The sequence below is a fragment of the Brienomyrus brachyistius genome, chromosome 8, assembly GCF_023856365.1.
Source record: "Brienomyrus brachyistius isolate T26 chromosome 8, BBRACH_0.4, whole genome shotgun sequence".
NCBI classification, from domain to species: domain Eukaryota; kingdom Metazoa; phylum Chordata; class Actinopteri; order Osteoglossiformes; family Mormyridae; genus Brienomyrus; species Brienomyrus brachyistius.
Window position 1 is genome coordinate 18,806,622 of NC_064540.1, and position 23,405 is coordinate 18,830,026.

The 23,405-nt window shown below is 43.6% G+C and overlaps 2 protein-coding genes across 2 annotated transcripts; both read right to left on the reverse strand.

Annotated features, from left to right (window-relative positions):
- Positions 1 to 1,538: 1,538 nt before the first annotated feature.
- LOC125747276 (pepsin A-like) lies at positions 1,539 to 9,341 on the reverse strand. The gene is made up of 9 exons (XM_049022282.1): positions 9,283 to 9,341; positions 8,890 to 9,037; positions 8,325 to 8,442; positions 7,818 to 7,936; positions 3,290 to 3,486; positions 3,099 to 3,215; positions 2,283 to 2,427; positions 2,103 to 2,201; positions 1,539 to 1,676 (listed from the first exon to the last, which is right to left on the reverse strand). Exons 1-9 carry the CDS (start codon positions 9,339 to 9,341, stop codon positions 1,539 to 1,541), a joined length of 1,140 nt encoding a protein of 379 aa, XP_048878239.1.
- A 6,244-nt stretch (positions 9,342 to 15,585) lies between these two features.
- On the reverse strand, positions 15,586 to 21,416 carry LOC125747278 (pepsin A-like). Its single transcript, XM_049022284.1, has 9 exons — positions 21,358 to 21,416; positions 20,965 to 21,112; positions 19,968 to 20,085; positions 19,454 to 19,572; positions 17,252 to 17,448; positions 17,061 to 17,177; positions 16,334 to 16,478; positions 16,153 to 16,251; positions 15,586 to 15,723 (listed from the first exon to the last, which is right to left on the reverse strand). Exons 1-9 carry the CDS (start codon positions 21,414 to 21,416, stop codon positions 15,586 to 15,588), a joined length of 1,140 nt encoding a protein of 379 aa, XP_048878241.1.
- Between the last annotated feature and the right edge of the window lie 1,989 nt (positions 21,417 to 23,405).

Genomic DNA, 23,405 nt, shown 5'->3' on the forward strand with positions numbered 1-23,405 from the left:
TGCCGTGATTGCTTTGTTTAGGCTATGGGTGTAGTGGTTTATTTCTTGGGCTTGTGTCATCGTTGGGGTGATGATAAAAAGAAATGGGGGTAGACTGTAGCAGGAGGAGAAAGCAAGGTGCGTGCCCTATTAAGTTCTGGGGGTGAGTAGCCAATAGGAGAGGGCGCTCAGACTATAACGGTTACCCCGGCACAGATGTTCTATGCTCCTTCTCAGCGGTCATTTCAATTGTTGGACTCCCTGTTTGTTCACGGATTAGTGGTCGGGACATCTTACACTGGTGTGTTTAGCCCCTGGGTGGTGTAAATGTTACAAGCTGCGATAGGACGCCTGACGGTAGGAATAATACGGCTGGGTCTCTCCCGAGGTGTGAGTTAAATGTTTTGCCTGGTATGTATGTGGGCAGACAGCGTTACATTATAATTAATCAGCCCTTGCCTTACTGTTCTATTATCACAGGCTCCCATGTGTTGTGGTGCGGCGGTGACTACTGCTTCATCTTATGTGAAACCACTGCTTCTCTGCCTACGGCGGCTCTGCTCTGCCTACGGCGGCTCTGCTCTGCCTTACTGCTGCTGTTTAGTGACGCTCGCATGATTTTGCGCATTTTCGGGTTGTCTTGTACTCCGTCCAGCCTGTAGTCGGCCGATTCATCAGCGAGTCCTTAGCTGAGGAACTGTTTGGCTGGGGGCGTGTGTGAGTCCACATGCATGAGATGAGGTGTTAGAGGGGCTGATTGGTCCCCCGCTTTTCAAAGGTTTGTGTTTCTTTTGTTTTAATGGGTAAAATGGATTAACGGGTTTATTGTGTCATCAATGTAAATCCTTTTGTTGAAGCTCTTGTTATGTATTTTATTGGTTTGGTTGATTTTCTTTGTTTAGACTGCAGTGCTTTTTCTTTTTGGGTTTTGTGTGATTAGTTGTGGTCTGTAGTTATATCTTATTTTACCTGTCTGATTGCATGAATCATTTGAATTCTTCTATGCTGTCTTACGTTTCAGTGCCCAGTCTTAGACCGACAAGAAGTGGCTGCTGGTATCCGGGCTGTACTTCAGGCCTATGGTGTTCTGATCAACGGACTAATCTTTTTATGGTTTTAGTTTTAATAAAATTTGTGTGTTTGGAACAATGTCTCTCCACTCTTACGGTAAACGGACCAGTGTGCCTTGGCCCGGGGGTAGGGCAATCGAACATTTTCTGCGTGTAACACCTGGGGTGGCATAGTCGGGCTGACTTGTGACCATTAATACCATTGTTTGGTACCAACCGGCAGTATTGCATCACCATTCGCTACATCTGCAATGACTGGTATGAGACTTTCATAATTCCCCTACTAATGAAAAAGTGACTGGCTTATATTTGTCTTGTACTGTATGCTGAAACCCAGCCAGGCGGTAGTGTTGTAAACAAAATGCAAAGTATCCAATCAATTTGAGGTCCAATCAAAAGCATTAAAATGAATCATTTATTGAATAAAATTGTAAGCATTGTAGACAATCTATACATTTCTTATGCTGTTTCCACACTTCTCCATGTGCATCACACAGCTGTAGCAAGACCCACTCGATTGTTGCCCCTATCAAAGATGCTGTAGAACTCTCTGATGAAGACGTCACCCAGGATCCAGAGCTGGCCAAAACCACCAGTACTAATGCGAAGCATGCATCCACTCCTGGTCTATAATGGAAAAGTAAAACAAATATTAGTAATTCAAAGGATGGTTGACTAAGTTAATAATTATGGCTTGTAGTCATGAGTATTCTGAGAGGGAGAGAAAAGGCAGCAATGAAGTTATTCTCTAGTGGTAACATGTAATTGGTGGAATGATATAACAGAAAGAAAGATAATCAAAAGAAAGGTAGCAGGAAATAGATGAAGAGTAAATGTTTGCTATGTATAATTTTCTGATGTTTTATATATTTATTCTTGAAGAGTTAAGTTGAATCTCAGAGATTTCTTTCTGCAACCCTGTCAGTAAAAGTCTGGCCTTGTTCTCAGTAAACTTTATATAGATAGAGGAAATGGGTATTGTGAAGTTAAAGCAATTGAATCTTCTTTTGGGTCTAATAGAGTGAAGCTTAATTCTGGTTGTGCAAATCATACCTGAGATACATAAGCAGAGGGAGGGATACTGAAGGCATATCCACCAAGGGTAAAGGTCAGGTCAGGCATAGATCTCACGCTGTTGCAGTTCACGAATGCCTATGGGACACAGACCTTAATTATATTTTTTGTTCCTGCAGCATTACAGCAGGTCAAAGTAGAATAGGCTGAGCCTCTTACGTCTCCATTTTGGTTCACAGAAGCCCTCAAAGAGCTCAGAAGCTTTTGAAAGTCACTGCTTGGTCCAACGATGTAGGAGGTACCAGTATCCACAATAGCTTGGCAGCCACCATTGCAAGCAATAGCTTTTTTGTTGATAGTCACACTGCAATGGACCAAAGATCAGCTGACCACTGATGAACAGATTGGAGCCAAATTTTCTCCCTTACACTCCAATAGACATTGCTTCTCAGGAAAATTACCGGCATTTCATTTTTAATTCATTCTCAGTTAAAGCAAATCAATACTTCATTTCCTGGGGGAAAATGATAAATTATAGGAAGTTACTTGGGTATAACTTGCATGAAAACCGTGCTCTACCAATTCCATTTCATTGGACTGAATTTTGAATTGCGAGATTTTTCTGTGACCTGAAATGTTTTTAATTTTAAAGCTCCCCCACACTTAACAAATAGTTTTACATATGTGAAATGTTTGAATGGCTTGCAGACAAGAGGTGCTGATAGAGGATGACTGCGTAACAGCATAGAGCAGTATATAAATTTGCCATAAGAGTAATTTTAGTTGGATGTGTGAATGATCCAGGATGTAGCATCGGAAATTCATCGCAGAGTCTCAAATCACTTATGTAAGTCGCTCTGGCTAAGGGCGTCTGCTAAATCCTGTAAATGTAAATGTAGCAAATACAGGCACATTTGTTCCCTTCACTTTTGCCAAATTACTAATATATTTGATATGCTGTAAGCGCTAGTAATTTTTTAATGATATTTGAAGATCTGAGAGCTGGATATCAAAAGAGGTTGACCAGACACTTACCTATTCATGGTGATCTGCCAGTAGGATTGAGAAGACAGTGGGATCCAGTTAATGGAACCTGTGTAATATGAAGAGTCGATCCCACCAAAGATCACCACACTGCCATCTTTACTATCACTGAAAAAGAAACACTATGTTAGGAGACATGGCTGTATAATTTCCTGCTTATGTGACCAATGGTCTGGCCCCACCTGGTCAGGTAGACGGAAAACAGGTCCTGAGAAAGCAGCCTCTGGCTCATCATATTATCGAAGACTGGGGTGGCACCAGAAGAAGAAAGCGAAGGGAAGGCAAGTCCCAGGATCCCATCAGGTTTCATGTAATACATGAATTGAGCCTCCGTCTGACTCAGACCAAAGGTCTGGTTGCGAACGATGATCCCAGCAACCTTAGACAGTAAAGAACAGATTATTAACAATTATTAACAAAGAACAGGTTTGCAATGTAATGTCAATAAGGAGATCAGTGAAGCTCCATGCATGTGCTGTTATGAAAGGCCAGTTTGAATTTGATCCTTAGGCACCATAATCAAGTTGCAGGTGATTGGCTTGTTTTAATTAGTGTCCAAAATGTTAAACTTAACTGAAGTGCTAACAAGAAACAGATGCATTTGTCAAAGGTGCCACAGAAGGATAATCTGACTGGATACCTTGGCATAGGTGAAAAAGGAGAGTTCAGTACATGGAAATGACATACTGTGAATCTCAAAGATTGTTGTTCCCTTTTTAAAATATGACTTCTGAATATGTGACAGATGGAAATTAAATGGGCTGTTTCGAAATTTCAAGACTGTATGTAATTGTGACGCCCGGCCCCTCCGCTCCTCGTGTGTGCCACGCCCCCTAATTACCCACGTGTTCTTTCCCGATCGTACCCAGCTGTGTCTGATTATTTTCAATCAGTCCTGTGTATTTCAGTCCGTGTCTTACCTGAGTGCGTTGTCTGTCATTGATGTTACCTAGTGTACGTATTCGTGAGATGTTTCCCAGTCCTCGTCTGACTAGTAAATCCCCGTTCACACTGCTCTTGCCTGCTCGACTGCCTCTCTGCCCGTCGCCCCATCCGTGCGCCTAACCCGCAACCCATGAGCATGACAGAATGACAGACCACAAGAAAAAAAAGGCAGAATACATCACCGAGGAGGAGTACATCCGCCTCGGGGACCAGGTGATGTACTGGCTGTCCCGACCCGGCATTCGAGAGGATCTCCCCTCATGGAACCTCGTCCGCCGGAGCAGAGAGACTCTCGACGAGCTAGCCCTCGACTTGGACGCGCGCTTAGCTGAGGAGCTGCGCGAGAGTCTCCGTGGGATAGCCCAGCACCGGAACAAGTGCTATGTCGCTCCCCGCGAGCCGGGGATGATCCTCTCGCCGTCCGTCTTTGCGGACGTCGCGCCGCCTCCCGCCACCGCCGTGCGCCAGAGGAGGAGGAGGAAGAGACCGACGATCGCCCTGGGGGCGAGCACCCTCGTCCCTGCGTCTCTCCCTGAAAGTGATCGGGAGCGCTTCCCGATCACCATGAGGGTCCCCAACGCTGCTAAGCTGCCTCCCTGGGCAGCTTCCCCGGTCCGGAGAACTCGCCAGGCCACTGCGCAGCCTGAGCAGCCGCCTCCGCTGCTCACTGCAATCGCCTGGTCGGAGGAGCTCCCTCCGCTACTGACTGCGGACCCGGCTCCCAAGCGGCCGCCGCCGCCCACGGACCCCACTCCCGAGCAGCCACCGCTGCCCGCAGCTCCAGCTCCTGTACAGCCGCCTCTGCCTGCGGCTCCAGAGCCCGAGCTGCTGCCTCCGCTGCCTGCTGTCCAAGCGCAGCAGGAGGTGCTCCCTCTGCTTGCGGCTCCAGCGCCCGTGCAGCCGCCGCTGCCATCAGCGCAGCTGCCTGTGCAGCCGCCCCCGCTGCCTGCGCAGCTGCTTCCTCTGCCTGCTGCAGCTCCCGAGCAGGCGCTCTTTCTGCCTACGGCTACTGCTTCCGCGCCCACGCCCGAGGCGCCCCCTCTGCCTGCAGCTACCGCGCCCACGCCCGAGGCGCCCCCTCTGTCTGCAGCTACCGCGCCCATGCCCGAGGCGCTCCCCCTGCCTGCAGCTCCTGCACCCACGCTTGGGGCGCCCCCTGTCACTCCCCTTGTAACTCTGATCCCTGGCCCCGTTCCTGATCCCACTCCCTTTGTGACTCTAGCTCCTGACCCCTCTCCAATCCCTTTGGCCCCAGTTCCCGAGGTGGTCCCTGAAGACTCCATCGATGCTCCTCCCTCTTCGGAGGTGGAGGAGCTAGAGTGGGACCCCTCGGGGACCTTGTTTATGACTCCTCTGTCCTCGCCCCGGCGAGCCCGACCCCAACCACGGGTCCTTAAGTCTGTGTCCCTTAAAGGGAGAGGACACAGATGCCAGGCTAGGGTCCCTCCCGCCCGGCCCCCTGGCTCGCCCTCCCTCGCCTGCGCTGTGGCTGGCTTGGCGCCTGCGGGTGCTTGCCCACCGGGTCGGCGGTCACCGGCGCGTCCTCCTTCAAAGCCTCGTCCCCCTGCCTCTCTCCCTCCTCCGGTGTCTCGTCAGGCTCCTGCGGGCTCCCCGACGGCGGCTCCTCGCTCGCCTGCGGGGCCCCTACCTCCCGCTCGTCTGAGGACGTCGCCGCCTGAGGCAGCTCCCCCCCGCTCCTTGCCTGCACCGGGGTCCCCTCCTGCTTCCTCGTCCCCTTCCCCGGTGGCCCCTCCTGCTCCCTCCTCGGCCCCTTCCTCGGTCCCTCACCCGGTTTCCTCGGCCCCTCCGGGGTCCCCTTTGGCTCCGGCCTCCCGGCCGGCTGCGGCCCCCACGGCCGCCTCCCGTCGCCCGCTGGGGCTCCCTCGGGCTTCCCCCTATTCCCCTGCCTCTGTCCCTCCTTCCTTGGCTCCCCCTTTCTCGGTTCCTGGTCCTTTTGTTCTGCCCCGTTCCGCTCCTGGTTTCCCAGTGTTCCCTCCCGTCACTCCCGCTCCTTTTGTTCCGCCTGTTCCCTCTGTGTCCCCTTTCCTGGTTTGTGTCTCTGCCTTCCCTGTTCTTCATCAGCTCTTGTCTTATGTCCTGTCTATGGCTTTGTTCTGTGTCTCCGTCTTGTTCCCGGTCCCTCGTTGGTGTTTTTTGGTTCTTGTTTTTCAGGTCCTGGTTCCCCTGTCTCGTCCCGTCCATCGCCTCCTCCCGGGCGCGCCCGGTGAAGCGCGCCTTTGGGGGGGGGGGGGTTCTGTGACGCCCGGCCCGTCCGCTCCTTGTGTGTGCCACGCCCCCTAATTACCCACGTATTCTTTCCCGATCGTACCCAGCTGTGTCTGCTTATTTTCAATCAGTCCTGTGTATTTCAGTCCATGTCTTACCTGAGTACGTTGTCTGTCATTGATGTTACCTAGTGTACGTATTCGTGAGATGTTTCCCAGTCCTCGTCTGACTAATAAATCCCCGTTCACCCTGCTCTTGCCTGCTCGACTGCCTCTCTGCCCGTCGCCCCGTCCGTGCGCCTCACCCGCAACCCACGAGCATGACAGTAATTGTCTTAATAATGCCCCCAAACATAATATACAATATAATATACATAATATACTTCTGCTGTAACGAGGGATGAAATAACTGTGTTTTGGGACACAGTTCGTTTGATTCAGTTCAACTAAAGGTTTCATTATGATTCATTCACTAATTCGTTCAGTGGCACTTTCTGTTTGCATAAAAAATATCTCAAACATCTGTGTTCCGATATGTCAAAAATAGCCTATTATTTAGGTTATTTGGTACTGAGGAGTAAACTAAATGCCACCAATAGTCCATCCATCTATCCATCCATTTTCTGTAAACACTTGTCCTATTCAGATTTGCGGAGAGTTCAGAGCCTATATCACTATATCACTTATATCATTGTCCTAAATCGTGAAAACACGATTTTTCAACCAACCAACCTGGACATTTTTCCACCAATCTAAGTTCATATGTATACACCGGAGAACAATTTGAGAAAAAACATTCTATGTTACAGCACCTTTAAGATGGTGAAAAACACAAGACATTGTTCTGCGAAACTCGGGCAAAAACATGGCAAAGGAAAATGGAAAGATCAATGAATTTGTTTACCATGTGTAGCCAGCACAATGCTGTGTCTCTTAGCACATCGGTTTAAGGACAACAGTGAAAATGGCTGGCTGTACGCATACGTTTCCCAAAACCTCCCGTTTGCAACTTACATAGCTGGAACTGTTCTACCTACTTAAGTTGCTAATGTTGCTAGAAGCCTGTTCCATTCTAGAGCCAAATTGTATGGTTCTAACTGGGCCAGTAAAACCACTTTTGGGCACTTTTCAACCAATCCCAGTTCATATACTGTCCATGTAAACACCGGAGAACAAATAGAGGGAAAAGCATTCTGTGGCACCTTTAAAGTGGTGAAAAACACAAGATACTGATCTGTGAATCTCAGGCAAGAATATGGAAAAGGAAAATGGAATGATCAACGGCACAAATTGTACAAAATTTGCAGATGATGCCTCATGTAGATGTAGTAGTAGTACTGTACCCCACAACGACATGGGGAGAACATGCAAACTCCACACACATGTGACCCAGGTTGAGACTCAAACCCGGGTCTCAGAGGTGTGAGGCAACAGTGCTAACCACTGCACCACCATGCCGCCCGTAAAGTAATATCTGCATGTAAATTTGTTTATCATGCTTAGCCAGCACAATGCTGTGAATTTTAGTACATCGGTTTACCTCAACGGTGTCGTATCCCAGCACTCCAGTCATGCTCCCAGTCCCATACTCTATGGCTACCGACTGAGATGAAGAGTTGAAAGTTTTGGACCCTTTTGGGTTGAATTTGGCATGGTTGCCTGGAAAAGTAAAAAATAAAAGTGTGATTGAAGGATTTATTTTACTTTTAATGTTTAATCTAAATTGATGAACAGAGAAAATCGTGATTTGGGATTTGAACCTTTGAAAAAAGACACAGGACCAATATTATTGAATCTTTGGGGTGGTGCTTGAAATACTGGTTTGTGAGGTCACTACTGTATGTACATGAATCCTACTCTTGCATAAATTTCAGGAGCTTCCAGAAATATTAACCAATGTAACTTCTACGTCATGGATTACGTTCTTGCTTCCTCTGCGACTCTGCTACCTCACTGGGATTGAAAAAGTATCATCAGAGCCTTCAGAGTTTAAACATAAACCCAATACAGGACAGTAACCAAGGCAACAATGACAGCCCAAACTCACTGCAAGCAACGCTGGAGCAGTTGATGGATGGTACCCATAGGTTGGAGGATCCAGTGTCAAAGATAACGGTGAAGGACTGTGGTGGATTTCCAATGGAGATGACACCATAGTATGACAGCTGTACAGGAAGAAAGATATCGGAAGTTTATCACAAGTATCAGTTGTATAGATCAAACAATAACAACCCATCTCTGCCTTACATAACATTTACAATAGAGGTGTTATTTTTAAAATCAAATTTGTTATAACTGCTGTATTAAGCATTACTCTATTATTATTTTTTTTTTCTGTATTATATTATAGCCAAAGTAGACTTTCTTATCATATCCTAGTGTCTCATATATGTATATATTACCTGTATTGTACAATCCTAACTCCTGAATAAGCTGCTTTTTATTGATCATTTAAGTTCTGAATATCTGCCTATTTTGTAATTGTGTCCATGTGTTTTTGTGCCTCTTCAGCTGCACAATTTTATGTTTTCTGTAAATGTAGCTCCCTGTTTAAACAGACCTGAAAGCTGTTAATTCAGTCTCAGATTGTATAATTAGTGGAGGTCACTTACGTCAGCATCATTGGTCAACCGGTTAGTCTTGGCGAAGTTGCTGGCAAACTTGACCATAGGTTTGTAGGGGTGTCTACTCCTAAACTCCTCCCACAGTCCCTGCTCCTGCAGGACCTCCCTCGCCGTCTTTCCCTTTTTCAGGGGAATCCTGCAAGTACATCACAATCATATTAGCCTGGCTCTGCTCCAACACATTATGATGAACCACGTGAAGAATTTCAGGTCTAATCTTACCCTGATTTTTTCATTAAGAAACTGAAAATCGTTAAATTCACCCTGCTGAACCTTAACACTTCATTAGGTGAAGCTGGAGATAATGGAAAACTTGATTATGAACTCACCCAACTACAGTTTCTGCAAAAATAATTCATAGAGGTAGAATGAAGGTCTTACTTGTACAGGCACTCAGAGAGGGCCACCAGGGCGAACAGCAGAAAGGCGAGCTTCATCATGACTGTGTCCACTAGTCTCCACTGGGCAACTGGGGACTCTGGGTTTGCTCTGGCTTTTATATACTGGGTCACTGTTTACTCACTTCTTTATCTGGGCGGTAAGAAAAACAGCGCAAGCTTTAAGTAAGAAGCAAACATTTTGGGGCAGTAATGACAGCAGGAATCCTCACTGCGCTCGAACAAAGATCAATAGAACATTCTGATACTGATAGTGTATAATAATGTATTGTTAATGTATTATGGGATATGCAGTGCGTCCCTGTGAGCCTGAGGAAATGAATCTCCAAGGGAAATATCCATTTAAACAATACAGTGAAAACTGCTACGTTTGATCATTGGGAAAATAGGACCTTTGGAAAACACAGTAGTAGTTGATGGCACACGCCAAGGTACATGCTTACTTAGTCTTGCCGATTTTTCTGATAGTGAGTGTCAGAAATTGACAGCATCAGAAGTCCACAAAGCATCAGCACTTTGTGGGATCGGCCGCACGCTTGCTGTGCCCCTGCATCAGTCGATTTGTTGAATAACTGGATAATTTGAATTGTTGAACAACTATAGACCAACATGGGTGGAAGAACAGGAATTTTGTATCTTTATAACAGTATTCTTGCTCCTGTTCTGTGATAAATCTGAGATTTAGCATTAATCATTCACATTCATTATCAGGATGAGGATGAGAAGGTGGTTGCAAAACCTCTGTATTGCCATAAAATAAATCCATCCATCCATCCATCCATCCATCCATCCATCCATCCATTTTCCAGACTGCTTACCCTACTGTGTCGGGGGGGGGGGGGGGGGGGGAGGGGTCCGGAGCCTATCCCGGAAGCAATGGGCACGAGGCAGGGAACAATCCAGGATGGCAGGCCAGCCCATTGCAGGGCACACTCACACACCAGTCACTCACACATGCACACCTACGGGCCATTTAGTAGCTCCAATTAGCCTCAGCATTGTGGGGGGAAACCGGAGTACCCGAATGAAACTCCATGATGACATGGGGAGAACATGCAAAGTCCGCACACATGTGACCCTGGCGGAGACTCAAACCCGGGTCCTAGAGGTGTGAGGCAACAGTGCTAACCACTGCACCACCATGCTGCCCCCATATATATGTATTTATTTAATAAAATATTAAAACAATTAACATTGGGAGTCTGGAGCACACTACCGTTTTCTTTGATGTCATGCTTTGCTGGACAGGGATTGGATCTGAGCTGAGAAATATCAGCTTCCTTACCCTGTGTCATGACATGCAGGACGAATGACTCAAGGGCTGGTGTTTGGTGAAACAATAGGGGTTTTATTTAACTGAAACAAACAGGAACCAGGGATCAAAATGTGAGGTCTAGTATGGGGACAGACACGGGCTGACAGGAGGAGCGACATTAATGACCGGACTAGTGATGACGAGGCAAACAGGTACTTAAATAGACTAACAAGGAGCAAAAGACACCAGGTGTGGTCCATTAGGGACAGGCAGAGGAGGTGGGCGGGACCTGACACCTGGAAAAGAAACAATAATATTTAACTAGCACGTTGCCCTCAGCTCCTACTGCTGCTAATCTTCTACTGGAAGGCACTAATGAAAGCTTCCAGCTCTTTGCAAAGGCATGATTAGTGGCGAACACAGAGATTACAGTGAATACGCCGACTTTGCAGGTAACCGGACCTGTAGTATCTAATAGGGTTCTTGAGGGACAGGGACTCAAACATGCTGCAGGAGAGCATCATTATGCATGTTTTTATCGTTTATTATTTCTCATTTATTGATTTGGAGGATAAATTAAGTGTTTTATCATGCTTCTTGATGGTTACCACATACAGTACGTGACAGTGGATAACAGTGTTCTTGGGTAATGTAATGGAATTCACCAGTATTTTACAGATTTACAGTGTTCCAACCTCCATTCACTTATGATGAGGAAATTCCACAAATGAAATGTTTGGTAGCAAGTGAACGGTCAGTTCTAGACGTTGATGTGTTGGCAGCAGGAAAAATTGGCAAGCATGAAGATCCGAGTGTTTTTGACATGGGTCAAAAATTTACAAAAATTTACATGCTGAAATTTACATGTCCATCATTAAGGTTCAATGTGTCTCCTTCAGGATGCCTGTAGAGTAACAGATAGCCAGACAGCAAGATTTGGTGACCTCTCATAATTCCGACAAACAGAAATACCTGCAGCAACTTAAAATATATTTATTGAGTGGTTCATGCAAAATGGAGCCTTAGAGTCAGAACATAAGCAGGCACAAGTTTCAAGTTACAATGACTTCAGTTTGGTGTTAAGATTAGTGGCAAAATAATCCTGGCTAAATATACAGAACCAAACCCATTTTAAGCTTATGCCACAAGAGGTTTTGGGATTAAACTGTTTTTTTCCCACCTTCATTCAACTCTTTGAAAATGTGAAGACATAAGACCAAATGTCCTCTTAAAACCATTTATATAAAAATTTTGGTTCAAATATTATACTAATGGTATATTATACCCTTTTATCCATCCATTCATTTTACGCTGCTTATCTGGGGCCGGGTCGTGGGGGCAGCAGTCTAAGGAGAGATGTCCATACCTCCCTCTCACCATCCACCTCCTCCAGCTCCACCAGGGGAACACCAAGGCATTCCTAGGCTAGCCAAAAGATATAATTTCTCCAACGTGTCCTGGGTCTGCCCTGGGACCTCCTCCTATTTGGAAATTTCTAAAATACCTCCCTATGATACCATTGCGGCAGAATCCTAGACAGGTGCCCAAACTACCTCAACTGGCTTGTTTCGATGAGGAGGAGCAGTGGCTCTACTTTGAGCACCTCCTGAATATCTGAGCCACATACTCCTGGAGCTCCTCCCACAGGACGCTCCAAAAGACATGGTTGTAGGTCCTTTCCAAGTCCACAAAACTCATGTTAACTGGTTGGGTGAACTTCCAAGAACCCTCCAGTATCCTTCTGAGGATGTGTTCTGCAACCAGGACGGAACCTGGATTGTTCCTCATGAATCCGGGGTTCAAGCAAAGGACGGACCCTCCTTTCTAATCCCCTGGAATGATCCCCCACATCTCCCGGTCGCCTTTCTTAAAGATTGAGAGCACCAGTCTGCCAATTCAAAGGCACTGTTCCCAAACGTCCATGCAAGTTTGAAGAGGTCTGTCAGTCAAGACAGCCCATCAACATCAAGAGATTTCAAGAACCTTCAGAGCCCAACCACTAATCCCATCCTTAATATATTGCGGTCAACTTACTCCACAAAGAGCAAGTTGAGGGAGGCGTAAAGATAATTTCCCTACAGGGGATCAATAAAGTATCAATTATTATTAAATTATTATATTGGCTTTAATATGGAGTAGGCCCACCCTTTGCAGCTATAACAATTTCGACTCTTCTGCGAAGGCTGTCCAAAAGGTTTACGAGGTGTGTTAATTGGAAATTTTGACCATTCTTCCAAGGGAGCACTTGTTAGGTCAGGCATTGGCTCGCAGTCTCCACTCTACTTCATCCCAAGATGTTCTATGGGATTGAGGTCAGGGCTCTGTGCAGACCAGTCAAGTTCCTTCACACCAGAATCACTCATCCATATCTTTATGGACCTTGCAATGTGCTCTGGTACACAGTCATGTTGGAACAAGAAAGGGCCATGCCTAAACTGTTCACTGAAAGATGGGAGCATGAAATATCCAAAAATGGCTCTGAATGCCGCAACATTAAGAATTCCTTTCCCTTGAACTAAGGGGCCAAGCCCAAACCCTGAAAAACAACCAAACTTTACACTTACCAAAATGCCGTCAGGCAAGTACTATTCTCTTTTCAACCACCAAACTCAGACTCATCCATCAGACTGCCAGACTGAGAAGTGTGTTTGGTCACTCCAGAGAACATGTCTTCACTACTCTAGAGTCCAGTGGTGGGGTTCTTTCCACTACTGCATCCAATGCTTTGAATTGTACTTGGTGATGGCTTGGATGCAGCTGATCTGCCATGGAAATAAATTCCATAACGTTCTCTATGCACCATTCTTGAGCTAATCGAAAGGCCACACGAAGCTTGGAGGTCTGTAGCTTTTGACTCTGCAGAAAGTTGGCGACTTCTGCACTCTGTGCACCTCAGCATGTGTTGTCCCTGCTCTGTGATTTTATGTGGCCTGCTACTTCGTGGCTAAGTTACTGTTGTTCCCAGTTGCTTCCACTTTATTACAATACCACTAAGAGCTGACCATGGAAAAATTAGTATTATGGAAATTTCACAAATGGACTTATTGCACAGGTGGCATCTTATCACGGTACCACGCTTGAATACACTGATCTCCTGAGAGTGACCCATTCTTTCGCAAATGTTTGTAGAAGCCGTCTCTCAATGCTGCAGCATTTGAAGCCACCTTGGAACACCTGAATTCAGTGATTTTGAGGGGCGTCCCAATATCTTTGGCAATATAGTGTCCTAGAACAGTATATATCCAAGAAACACATTGGTCAAATTAACAAGGTACATGCATCTGTCTCTATGAGCAACCTGTTCCTGTGGGTGTGATTGTGAACGGTGCAACATGGAGCTCTTACCAAAGACCAAAGTGCACTAGCCTAAGGAGGTGGCAGAGAATGGTACACGTACCTTAAGGGCACTACTGTATGTAGAAAAACCAAAAGCTATCCATTGGCAGTTAACGGTGTTTTAATATACTGTCATTTGGTCTATTTGAAACTCCACAGGGTTTGTGTCACTGGCCATCCTGTTCTCTCTGTAACATATCCCATAGTTCCTAGTGTGTTTCCTTGCTCACTGGAATACTGCGCATTTCTGTGCGTTGAGTGAGTGGCTCAGAAGCTGACATCACTCCAGTCATGTGTTTCAGAGGCATTTTGTTTAGTTTATTGGGTTTTACTTTATCCTTAGTGTTTGGTATTGTTTATCTCAGTCTTTGCTTTGTGCCCATGTTTTGGATTCATCCTGCCCATGTCTCGTTTAATTCTGTTCTGTTTGTACTTATGTTCCAGGTATTTCTTAGCGTTAGCCCTCAGTGTTTGTCAGTGTGTCCTAGTTTCTTGTGCGTGTTAATTGTAACTTATTCCACCTCCTTCTTGTTGGCCTGATCCTGTCCTGATTGGTTGAATTGGTAATTGTCCACACATGCTCCTAGATAGCTTTATTGTCTGTATGCATTTAAATACTTGCCCTCAACCTGTTCTTTGGTTAGTCATTTTGTTTAGATGTTTGAGCTGTGTTGATGTTATTTTGTGTTTGTGGCTTTTGTTGAACCCTAGTCCTGCTGTCAGTTTTTACTCTGTTCCCTGCTTTGTTTATATTTGTGGCTATCTTTTTAGTTCTTTTTTCTTCCATATAACTATTGAGTTGTTATGGTCCCTATATTTTGTGGTTTATCTGTTAGTGTTCAGTTCTTGTCAATAAACCCCTTTTTCTTCTGAGCCACTCCATGGATCCTCACACTTTTTACACTTCTGTAACAGAAATGTGACTTGAACCTATTCTGTGTAAAAAATCCAATTGAATTTTAAAAAGCTGCTCTTTCATGTTGGCTTGTTGGCCAAGAGAAACAAGGCCAAGTTTTGTTGGTCCACTTCACTTGGTAAAAGTGGAGTTTGGATTGAAACCTATTCACGTTGTTTGTTGCTTACTGCAGATTTTTATTCTTTCATTGTAATTCAACATTTAGCCCATTTGTATAACGAATTACTATAAATTGTGCAATTTGGAGACACTTTTTCAGCTATTCCACATGTATTTAGATTGTGAGAAGCAACCAGAGGGAAGCATACAGACTCTAAATGCATGGCTAGAAGCAGGAATTCAAAGCCACATCCCAGCAGGTACTGTATAAGGTACTGCAGTTGCCATAATAATAGTGATATATGAGCAATCATGGTTTACAATGTTAGACTTTGGAATTATTCTTTAAGAACGCATGCATTTAATTAAAATATGGAATTTGAATGCCATTTTCATACCTGTAATATAAACAATTGTTTGTGCACAGTAATGAATATCTCATAACTGCTGTTACTCATGCTTGTGCTAATTGGCCTCATTGGCTTATTTTTGTCTTATACTGTATGCTGAAACCCAGCCAGTTGCAACCCTGCAGTGTTGTAAACAAAACACAAAGTGTTCAATCAATCTGAGGTCCAATCGAAAACATTAAAATGAATCATTTGCATTTATTGAATAATTTGTTATGCATTGTAGACAATCTATATTTATTATGCTGTTTCCACACGTCTCCATGTGCATCACGCAGCTGTAGCAAGACCCACTCGATTGTTGCCCCTATCAAAGATGGTGTAGAACTCTCTGATGAAGACGTCACCAAGGATCCAGAGCTGGCCAAAGCCACCGGTACCAATGCGAAGCATGCAACCACTGCTGGTCTATAATGGAAAAGTAAAACAAATATTAATAATTCAAAGGATGGTTGACTAAGTTAATGATTATGGCTTGTAGTCATGAGTAATCTGAGAGGGAGAGAAAAGGCAGCAATGAAGTTATTCTCTAGTGGTGACATGTAATTGGTGGAATGATATAACAGAAAGAAAGATAATCAAAAGAAAGGTAGCAGGAAACAGAGGAAGAGTAAATGTTTGCTATGTACACCTTTTATATATTCTTGAAGAGTTAAGAGTTTAATCTGATGATTCAATCTCAGTTCACAGATTTCTATCTGCAACCTTGTGAATTATGTAATCAGGCCCTGTTCTTATTAGAGTTATTAATACAGAGGGTAATATAAAACTACAGCCATTTAATCTTCCATTGGGGTCTAATAGAGTGAAGCTTAAGTCTGGTTGTGCAAATCATACCTGAGATACATAAGCAGAGGGAGGGATACTGAAGGCATATCCACCAAGGGTAAAGGTCAGGTCAGGCATAGATCCCACGCTGTAGCAGTTCACGAATGCCTACGGGACACAGACCTTCATTTTATTTTTTGATCCTGCAGCATTATTTGAAGGTCAAAGTAGAGCAGACTGAGCCTCTTACGTCTCCATTTTGGTCCACAGAAGCCCTCAAAGAGCTCAGGAGGTTCTGAACGTCACTGCTTGGTCCAACAATGTAGGAGCTACCGGTATCCACAATAGCTTGGCAACCACCATTGCAAGCAACAGCTTTTTTGTTGATAGTCACACTGCAATGGACCAAAGATTAGTTGACCACTGATGAACAGATAGCAGCTAAATCTGTCCCTTACACTCCTATGGACATTGTTTCCCAGGAAATTACATGATTGTCTTTCAGAGGAACAGGGTCATGAGCTTTTTCTGTTATTGGCATTTCGTTTTTAATTTACTCTCAGTCAAAGCACAACAATAGTTAAATTCCTGGAAAAAAAAACTAATAAATTCTATGAAGGTACTTGGGTACAACTTGCATGAAAACTGTGCTCTACCAATTACATTTGGTTGGACTGAATTTTGATTTTAAAGATTTTTCTGAGCTGAAAAGTTTACAATTTTAAAGCTCTGCCACACTTAACGTATTGTTCTACATATCATTTCAAATGTTTGAAAGGCTTGTTAACTAGAAGGGCTGATAGATGATGACTGGATAACAGCATAGATCAGTATATCAATTTGTAAAAAGGGTAATTTTAGCTGGGAATGTGAATGTTCCAGAATGTAGCAAAGACAGGTTACAATAGTTCCCTTTGCCATATTACCAATATATTTGTTATGCTGCATGATGCTAGTCATTTTTTTCAGACTCTGACCTATTCATGGTGATCTGCCAGTAGGATTGAGAAGACAGTGGGATCCAGTAAATGGAACCTGTGTAATATGAAGAGTCGATCCCACCAAAGATCACCACACTGCCATCTTTACTATTGCTGAAAAAGAAACACTACGTTAGGTGACATGGCTGTATAATTTCCTGCTTATGTGACCAATGGTCTGGCCCCACCTGCTCAGGTAGACGGAAAACAGGTCCTGAGAAAGCAGCCTCTGGCTCATCATATTATCAAAGACTGGGGTGGCACCAGAAGAAGAAAGTGAAGGGAAGGCAAGTCCCAGGATCCCATCAGGTTTCATGTAATACATGAATTGAGCCTCCGTCTGACTCAGACCAAAGATCTGGTTGCGAACGATGATCCCAGCAACCTTAGACAGTAAAGAACAGATTATTAAGACTGTGGATAAATAGGTTTCCCATGTAACGTCAGTATGGAGATCAGTGAAGCTCCATGCATGTGCTGTTATGAAAGGCCAGTTTGAATTTGATCCTTAGGGACCACAGTCAAGTTGCAGATGATTGGTTTGTTTTAATTAGTGTCCAAAATGTAAAACTTAGCTGAAGTGCCAATAGGAAACAGATGCATTTGTCAAAGGTGCCACAGAAGGATAATCTGACTTTACCTTGGCATAGTTGAAAAAGGAGAGTTCAGTACATGGAAATGACATAACGTGAATCTCAAAGATTGCTGTTCCCTCTTTTAAATAAGACTCCTCAATATGTGACAGATGGAAATTAAATGGGCTGTTTCGAAAGTTCAAGACTGTATGTAATAATCTTAATAATGGCCCCAAAAGTAACATAGTTCGCCTGTAATGAGGGATGAAATAATTCTCTTTTGGGGCACAGTTCGTTTGATTCAGTTCAACTAAAGGATTCATTATGATTCATTCACTAATTCATTCAGTGCCAATTCCTGTTTGCATGAAAAAGATCTCAAATATGTAAAAAAAATAGCCTATTATTTAGGTTAATTGGTACTAAGGAGTAAACTAAATACCACCAATAGTTCATCAATTATCTACAAACGCTTGTCCTAGTGAGGGTTTGAGGAGGGTTCAGAGCCTGTATCAATAATAGTCATTGTCCTAAATCGTGAATATGTTGCATCTCTAAAATCTCTAAAATTCATTTCACATGTATGCTGTACGCTGCACCAGTAGATGATGTACTTTAGTCACAAGTGCTGTACAACTCTTCTGTTAATTAGTCTGAGTCTCTTGTGCACTGACTCAGCAACTTTTTGACTCCTTTGAGTCTCTCATTGAGAATGAGACTGAGAGACCTGAAGGAGTGGAGAGACTCTCATGCATCGACTTGACCACCAACTCATTCACTCCTTTGGGTCTCTTCCTCTCGTACTACAGAAGAGAGCGAGAAACCCAAAAGAGTGGAGAGACTCCCTTGTTCATTGACTCACTCACCAACCATTCACTCTTCGGGTCTATCATTCAAAACTAAACTAGACTCCCTGTTGTTTCTTCACTGTAGGCACATATATTCAATTCCAGCTTTAATTTTCAGCCAGTCATATGCTCGCTTACAGCACAGCCTTACATGCCTCACTGCCTCTCACTGGCTACAGTCGATGAGGGAAGCAGCATTCATGACATATTTCTGAAAAAAACTAGAAGATAGAAGAGAACGACTCATTGCAGGGAAGTGACCGTGAAATGGAAGGGACTCATTCGCAATAAACAAATCGTTTGTGAATTTTACACCATTATTCTTCAGGTATTGTGAATAACGAAGCAGAGGACAACAGTGAAAATGGCCGGCTGTATGCATACGTTTCCGAAAACCTCCCGTTTGCAACTTACATAGCTGGAACTGTTCTACCTACTTAAGTTGCTAACGTTGCTAGCAGCCTGTTCCATTCTAGAGCCAAATTATATGGTTCTAACTGGGCCAGTAAAACCACTTTTGGGCACTTTTCAACCAATCCCAGTTCATATACTGTCCATGTAAACACCGGAGAACAAATTGAGGGAAAAGCATTCTGTGGCACCTTTAAAGTGGTGAAAAACACAAGAAACTGATCTGTGAATCTCAGGCAAGAATATGGAAAAGGAAAATGGAATGATCAACGGCACAGATCGTACAAAATTTGCAGATGATGCCTCATGTAGATGTAGTATGTAGATGTAGTACTGTATGTAGATGTAGTAAGCCTGTGCCAACATAAAGTCAGTTACCAGGGAGTTTGATGGCTCAGGATATAGAGGATAACAGAATTTACATTTCATGCATTCCATACAAATATTTGACATTGAGCAAAGATACTAATTGCATACAGTAAAGTAATATCTGTATGTAAATTTGTTTACTATGTGTAGCCAGCACAATGCTGTGAATCTTATCACATCGGTTTACCTCAACGGTGTCATATCCCAGCACTCCAGTCATGCTCCCAGTCCCATACTGGATGGATACAGAATTAGATGTCGACTTGAAAGTTTTGGACCCTTTTGGATTGAATTTAGCATGGTTGCCTGGAAAAGAAAAAAAAGATTTATGATTGAAGGATTTTTTTACTTTTCATTTTTAATCTAAATTGATGGACAGATAAAATTGTGATTGGGGTTTTGAATGTTTGAAAAAAGACCCAGGAGCAATGTTATTGTACCTTTGGGGTGATACTTGAAATACTGGTTTGCGAGATCACTAAGTACACAGATCCTACTCTTGCTGCTCTCATATTGCATAAATTTCAACAGCTGCCAGAACTATTAACTAATATAATTGCTACATTATGGATTACGTTCTTGTTTCCTCTGTGACTCTGCTACCTCACTGGGATGGAACAAGTATCTTCAAAGCCTTCAGAGTTTAAATATAAACCCAATACAGGACAGTAACCAAGGCAATAATGACAGTCCTCACTCACTGCAAGCAACGCTGGAGCAGTAGACAGATGGTATCCATAGGTTGGAGGAGCCAGTGTCGAAGATTACAGTGAAGGACTGTGGTGGATTTCCAATGGAGATGACACCATAGTATGCAAGCTGCCCAGGAAGAAAGATACCAAAAGTTCAGCACATGTATAAGTTATATAGTTCAAACAATACCCTGTTATCTCCCTATTACATAAAATCGAATTTGTTATGAAATGATGACAGCTGTTTTAAGCAGACATTTCTCTTAGAAACGCACTGATATAGTTAATTTCATGTTCAAGCTGTGAATTGAAAAACAAAAGGAACAATCATTTCAGTTACTTAAGACCCAGTCATGTTCTGATTGTGATCTTAACTTTAACTTAACTTTCATATATATGCTGAAGTTATATTTCTAACTATAGAAAATGTTTCACTTGTAATTATCAGTCATTTATAATGACCAACATATGGAGTGAACAGTTCCTGGGTTAACATCATCTGACTTATGTACAACTTGTACAACAGACTGTCATAACGAATGTCATGTAAAAAAGTTGGGTTAAATACAATGGTTGGTAATAAGTAACATACTGTACGTACTACTTTGTGATGCTCATGACTGCTAGGCTTCAGCGGTTTCTCGACTCGAGTTAGAATGCAGTCCTGCGTGTATTACTATTTTTATTACTCTATTATTATTATTATTATTATTATTATTATTCTGTATTATATTTCAGCAAAATTAGACTTTCATATTGTATCCTGGGCTCCCTGTGTCTCATATATAGTACCTGTTGTATAGAATCTACAGTAAACTCCTAAATAAACTGCTTATTATTCATTATTTACCTTCTGAGTATCTGCCTATTCTGTAATTGTGTCCATGTGTTTTTGTGCCTCTTCAGCTGCACATTATGTGTTTTCTGTAAATGTAGCTCCCTGTTTAAACAGACCTGAACGCTGTTCATTCAGTCTGAGATTGTATAATTAGTGGAGGTCACTTACGTCAGCATCGTTGGTCATCTTTTCAGTGTTGGCGAAGTTGCTGGCAAACTTGACCATAGGTTTGTAGGGGTGTCTACTCCTAAACTCCTCCCACAGTCCCTGCTCCTGCAGGACCTCCCTCGCCGTCCTTCCCTTTTTCAGGGGAACCCTGCAAGTACATCACAATCATATTAGCCTGGCTCTGCTCCAACACATTATAATGAACCACGTGAAGAATTTCAGGTCTAATCTTACCCTGATCTTTTCATTAAGAAACTGAAAATCATTAAATTCACCCTGCTGAACCTTAACACTTCATTAGGTGAAGCTGGAGATAATGGAAAACTTGATTATGAACTCACCCAACTACAGTTTCTGCAAACATAATTCATAGAGGTAGAATGAAGGTCTTACTTGTACAGGCACTCGGAGAGGGCCACCAGGGCGAACAGCAGAAAGGCGAGCTTCATCATGACTGTGTCCACTAGTCTCTACTGGGCAACTGGGGACTCTGGGTTTGCTCTGGCTTTTATATACTGGGTCACTGTTTACTCACTTCTTTATCTGGGCGGTAAGAAAAACAGCGCAAGCTTTAAGTGAGAAGCAAACATTTTGGGGCAGTAATGACAGCAGGAATCCTCATTGCGCTCGAACAAAGATCAATAGAACATTCTGATACTGATAGTGCATAATAATGTATTGTTAATGTATTATGCGATATGCAGTGCATCCCTGTGAGCCTGAGGAAATGAATCTCCAAGGGAAATATCCATTTAAACAATACAGTGAAAACTGCTATGTTTGTTCATTGGGAAAATGGGACCTTTGGAAAACACAGTAGTAGCTGATGGTTCACGCCAAGGTACATGCTTACTTAGTCTTGCCGAATTTCCTGGAAGTGAGTTTCAGAAATTGACAGCATCAGCAGTCCCCGTATTCAGCACTTTGTGGGATCGGCCGCACGCTTGCTGTGACCCTGCATCAGATGATTAGTGCATGATTTAATTTTTGGATAATTATGGACTAGAATGGATGGAAGAACAGGAACTATGTAGCTTTACACCTATGGGGGGTGGGGGGTCATGGACCTGTTCTGTGACAAATCTGAGATTTAGCATTAATCAGTCACAATCATTAACAGGACAGGGATGACAAGGTGGTTGCAAAACCTCTGTATTGCCATAAAATAAATCTATCAATCCATCTCCTAGTTGTTTATCCTGGTTGGGTAGGGAGTGTAACATATCCCAGCTACGTACATACAGACAGTCACAAAGACAGTCATACACTCTAGGCAATCTAGAGACACCAGTTGACCTAAGTGTGTCACTTTGGATAGTGTGACAAAACAACACATGGGGAACCCGAAAACTCTAGGTGGAACCGACTGAGCTAAGTCATCCTGTATAATATGTATATATATATATATATATATATATATATATATATCCATCCATCCATTTTCCAAACCGCTTATCCTATTGGGTCGCGGGGGGGTCCGGAGCCTATCCCGGAATCAATGGGCACGAGGCAGGGAACAACCCAGGATGGGGGGCCAGCCCATCGCAGGGCACACTCACACACCATTCACTCACACATGCACACCTATGGGCAATTCAGCAACTCCAATTAGCCTCAGCATGTTTTTGGACTGTGGGGGGAAACCGGAGTACCCGGAGGAAACCCCACGACGACACGGGGAGAACATGCAAACTCCGCACACATGTGACCCAGGCGGAGACTCGAACCCGGGTCCCAGAGGTGTGAGGCGACAGTGCTAACCACTGCACCACCATGCCGCCCCTATATATATATATATATATTTTTTTTTTTTTTTTTCCAAATAAAATATTAAAACGATTAACATTGGGAGTCTAGAGCACACTTCCGTTTTCTTTGATTTCATGATGTCATGGACAGGGATTGGATCTGAGCTGAGAAATATTAGCTTCCTTACCCTGTGTCATGACATGCAGGACGAATGACTCAAGGGCTGGTGTTTGGTGAAACAAAAGGAGTTTTATTTAACTGAAAAAAACAGGAACCAGGGATCAAAATGTGAGGTCTAGTATGGGGACAGACACGGGATGACAGGAGGAGCGACATTAATGACCGGACTAGTGATGACGAGGCGAACAGATACTTCAATAGAATAACAAGGAGCAAAAAACACCCGGTGTGGTCCATTAGTGATACATGCGTGAGGAGACAGGAGGGCCAGGTAGAGGAGGTGAGAGGGACCTGACACCTGGAAAATAAGTTATGTTGGTAACGCTTTGCGTTTATTTCACGTTGTGTTTTTATATTGAATTCATAAAACGTTCGGTGCACCTCATAATGTATTCATTTAGTATTCATAAAACATTCACAAACATCATGTATGTAGGAAAGTTCATTAAATTAGTGTTTACAATCTCCAAGACTAAATTTCTCATCTGTAAATTTGAACTGTCAGATTCAAC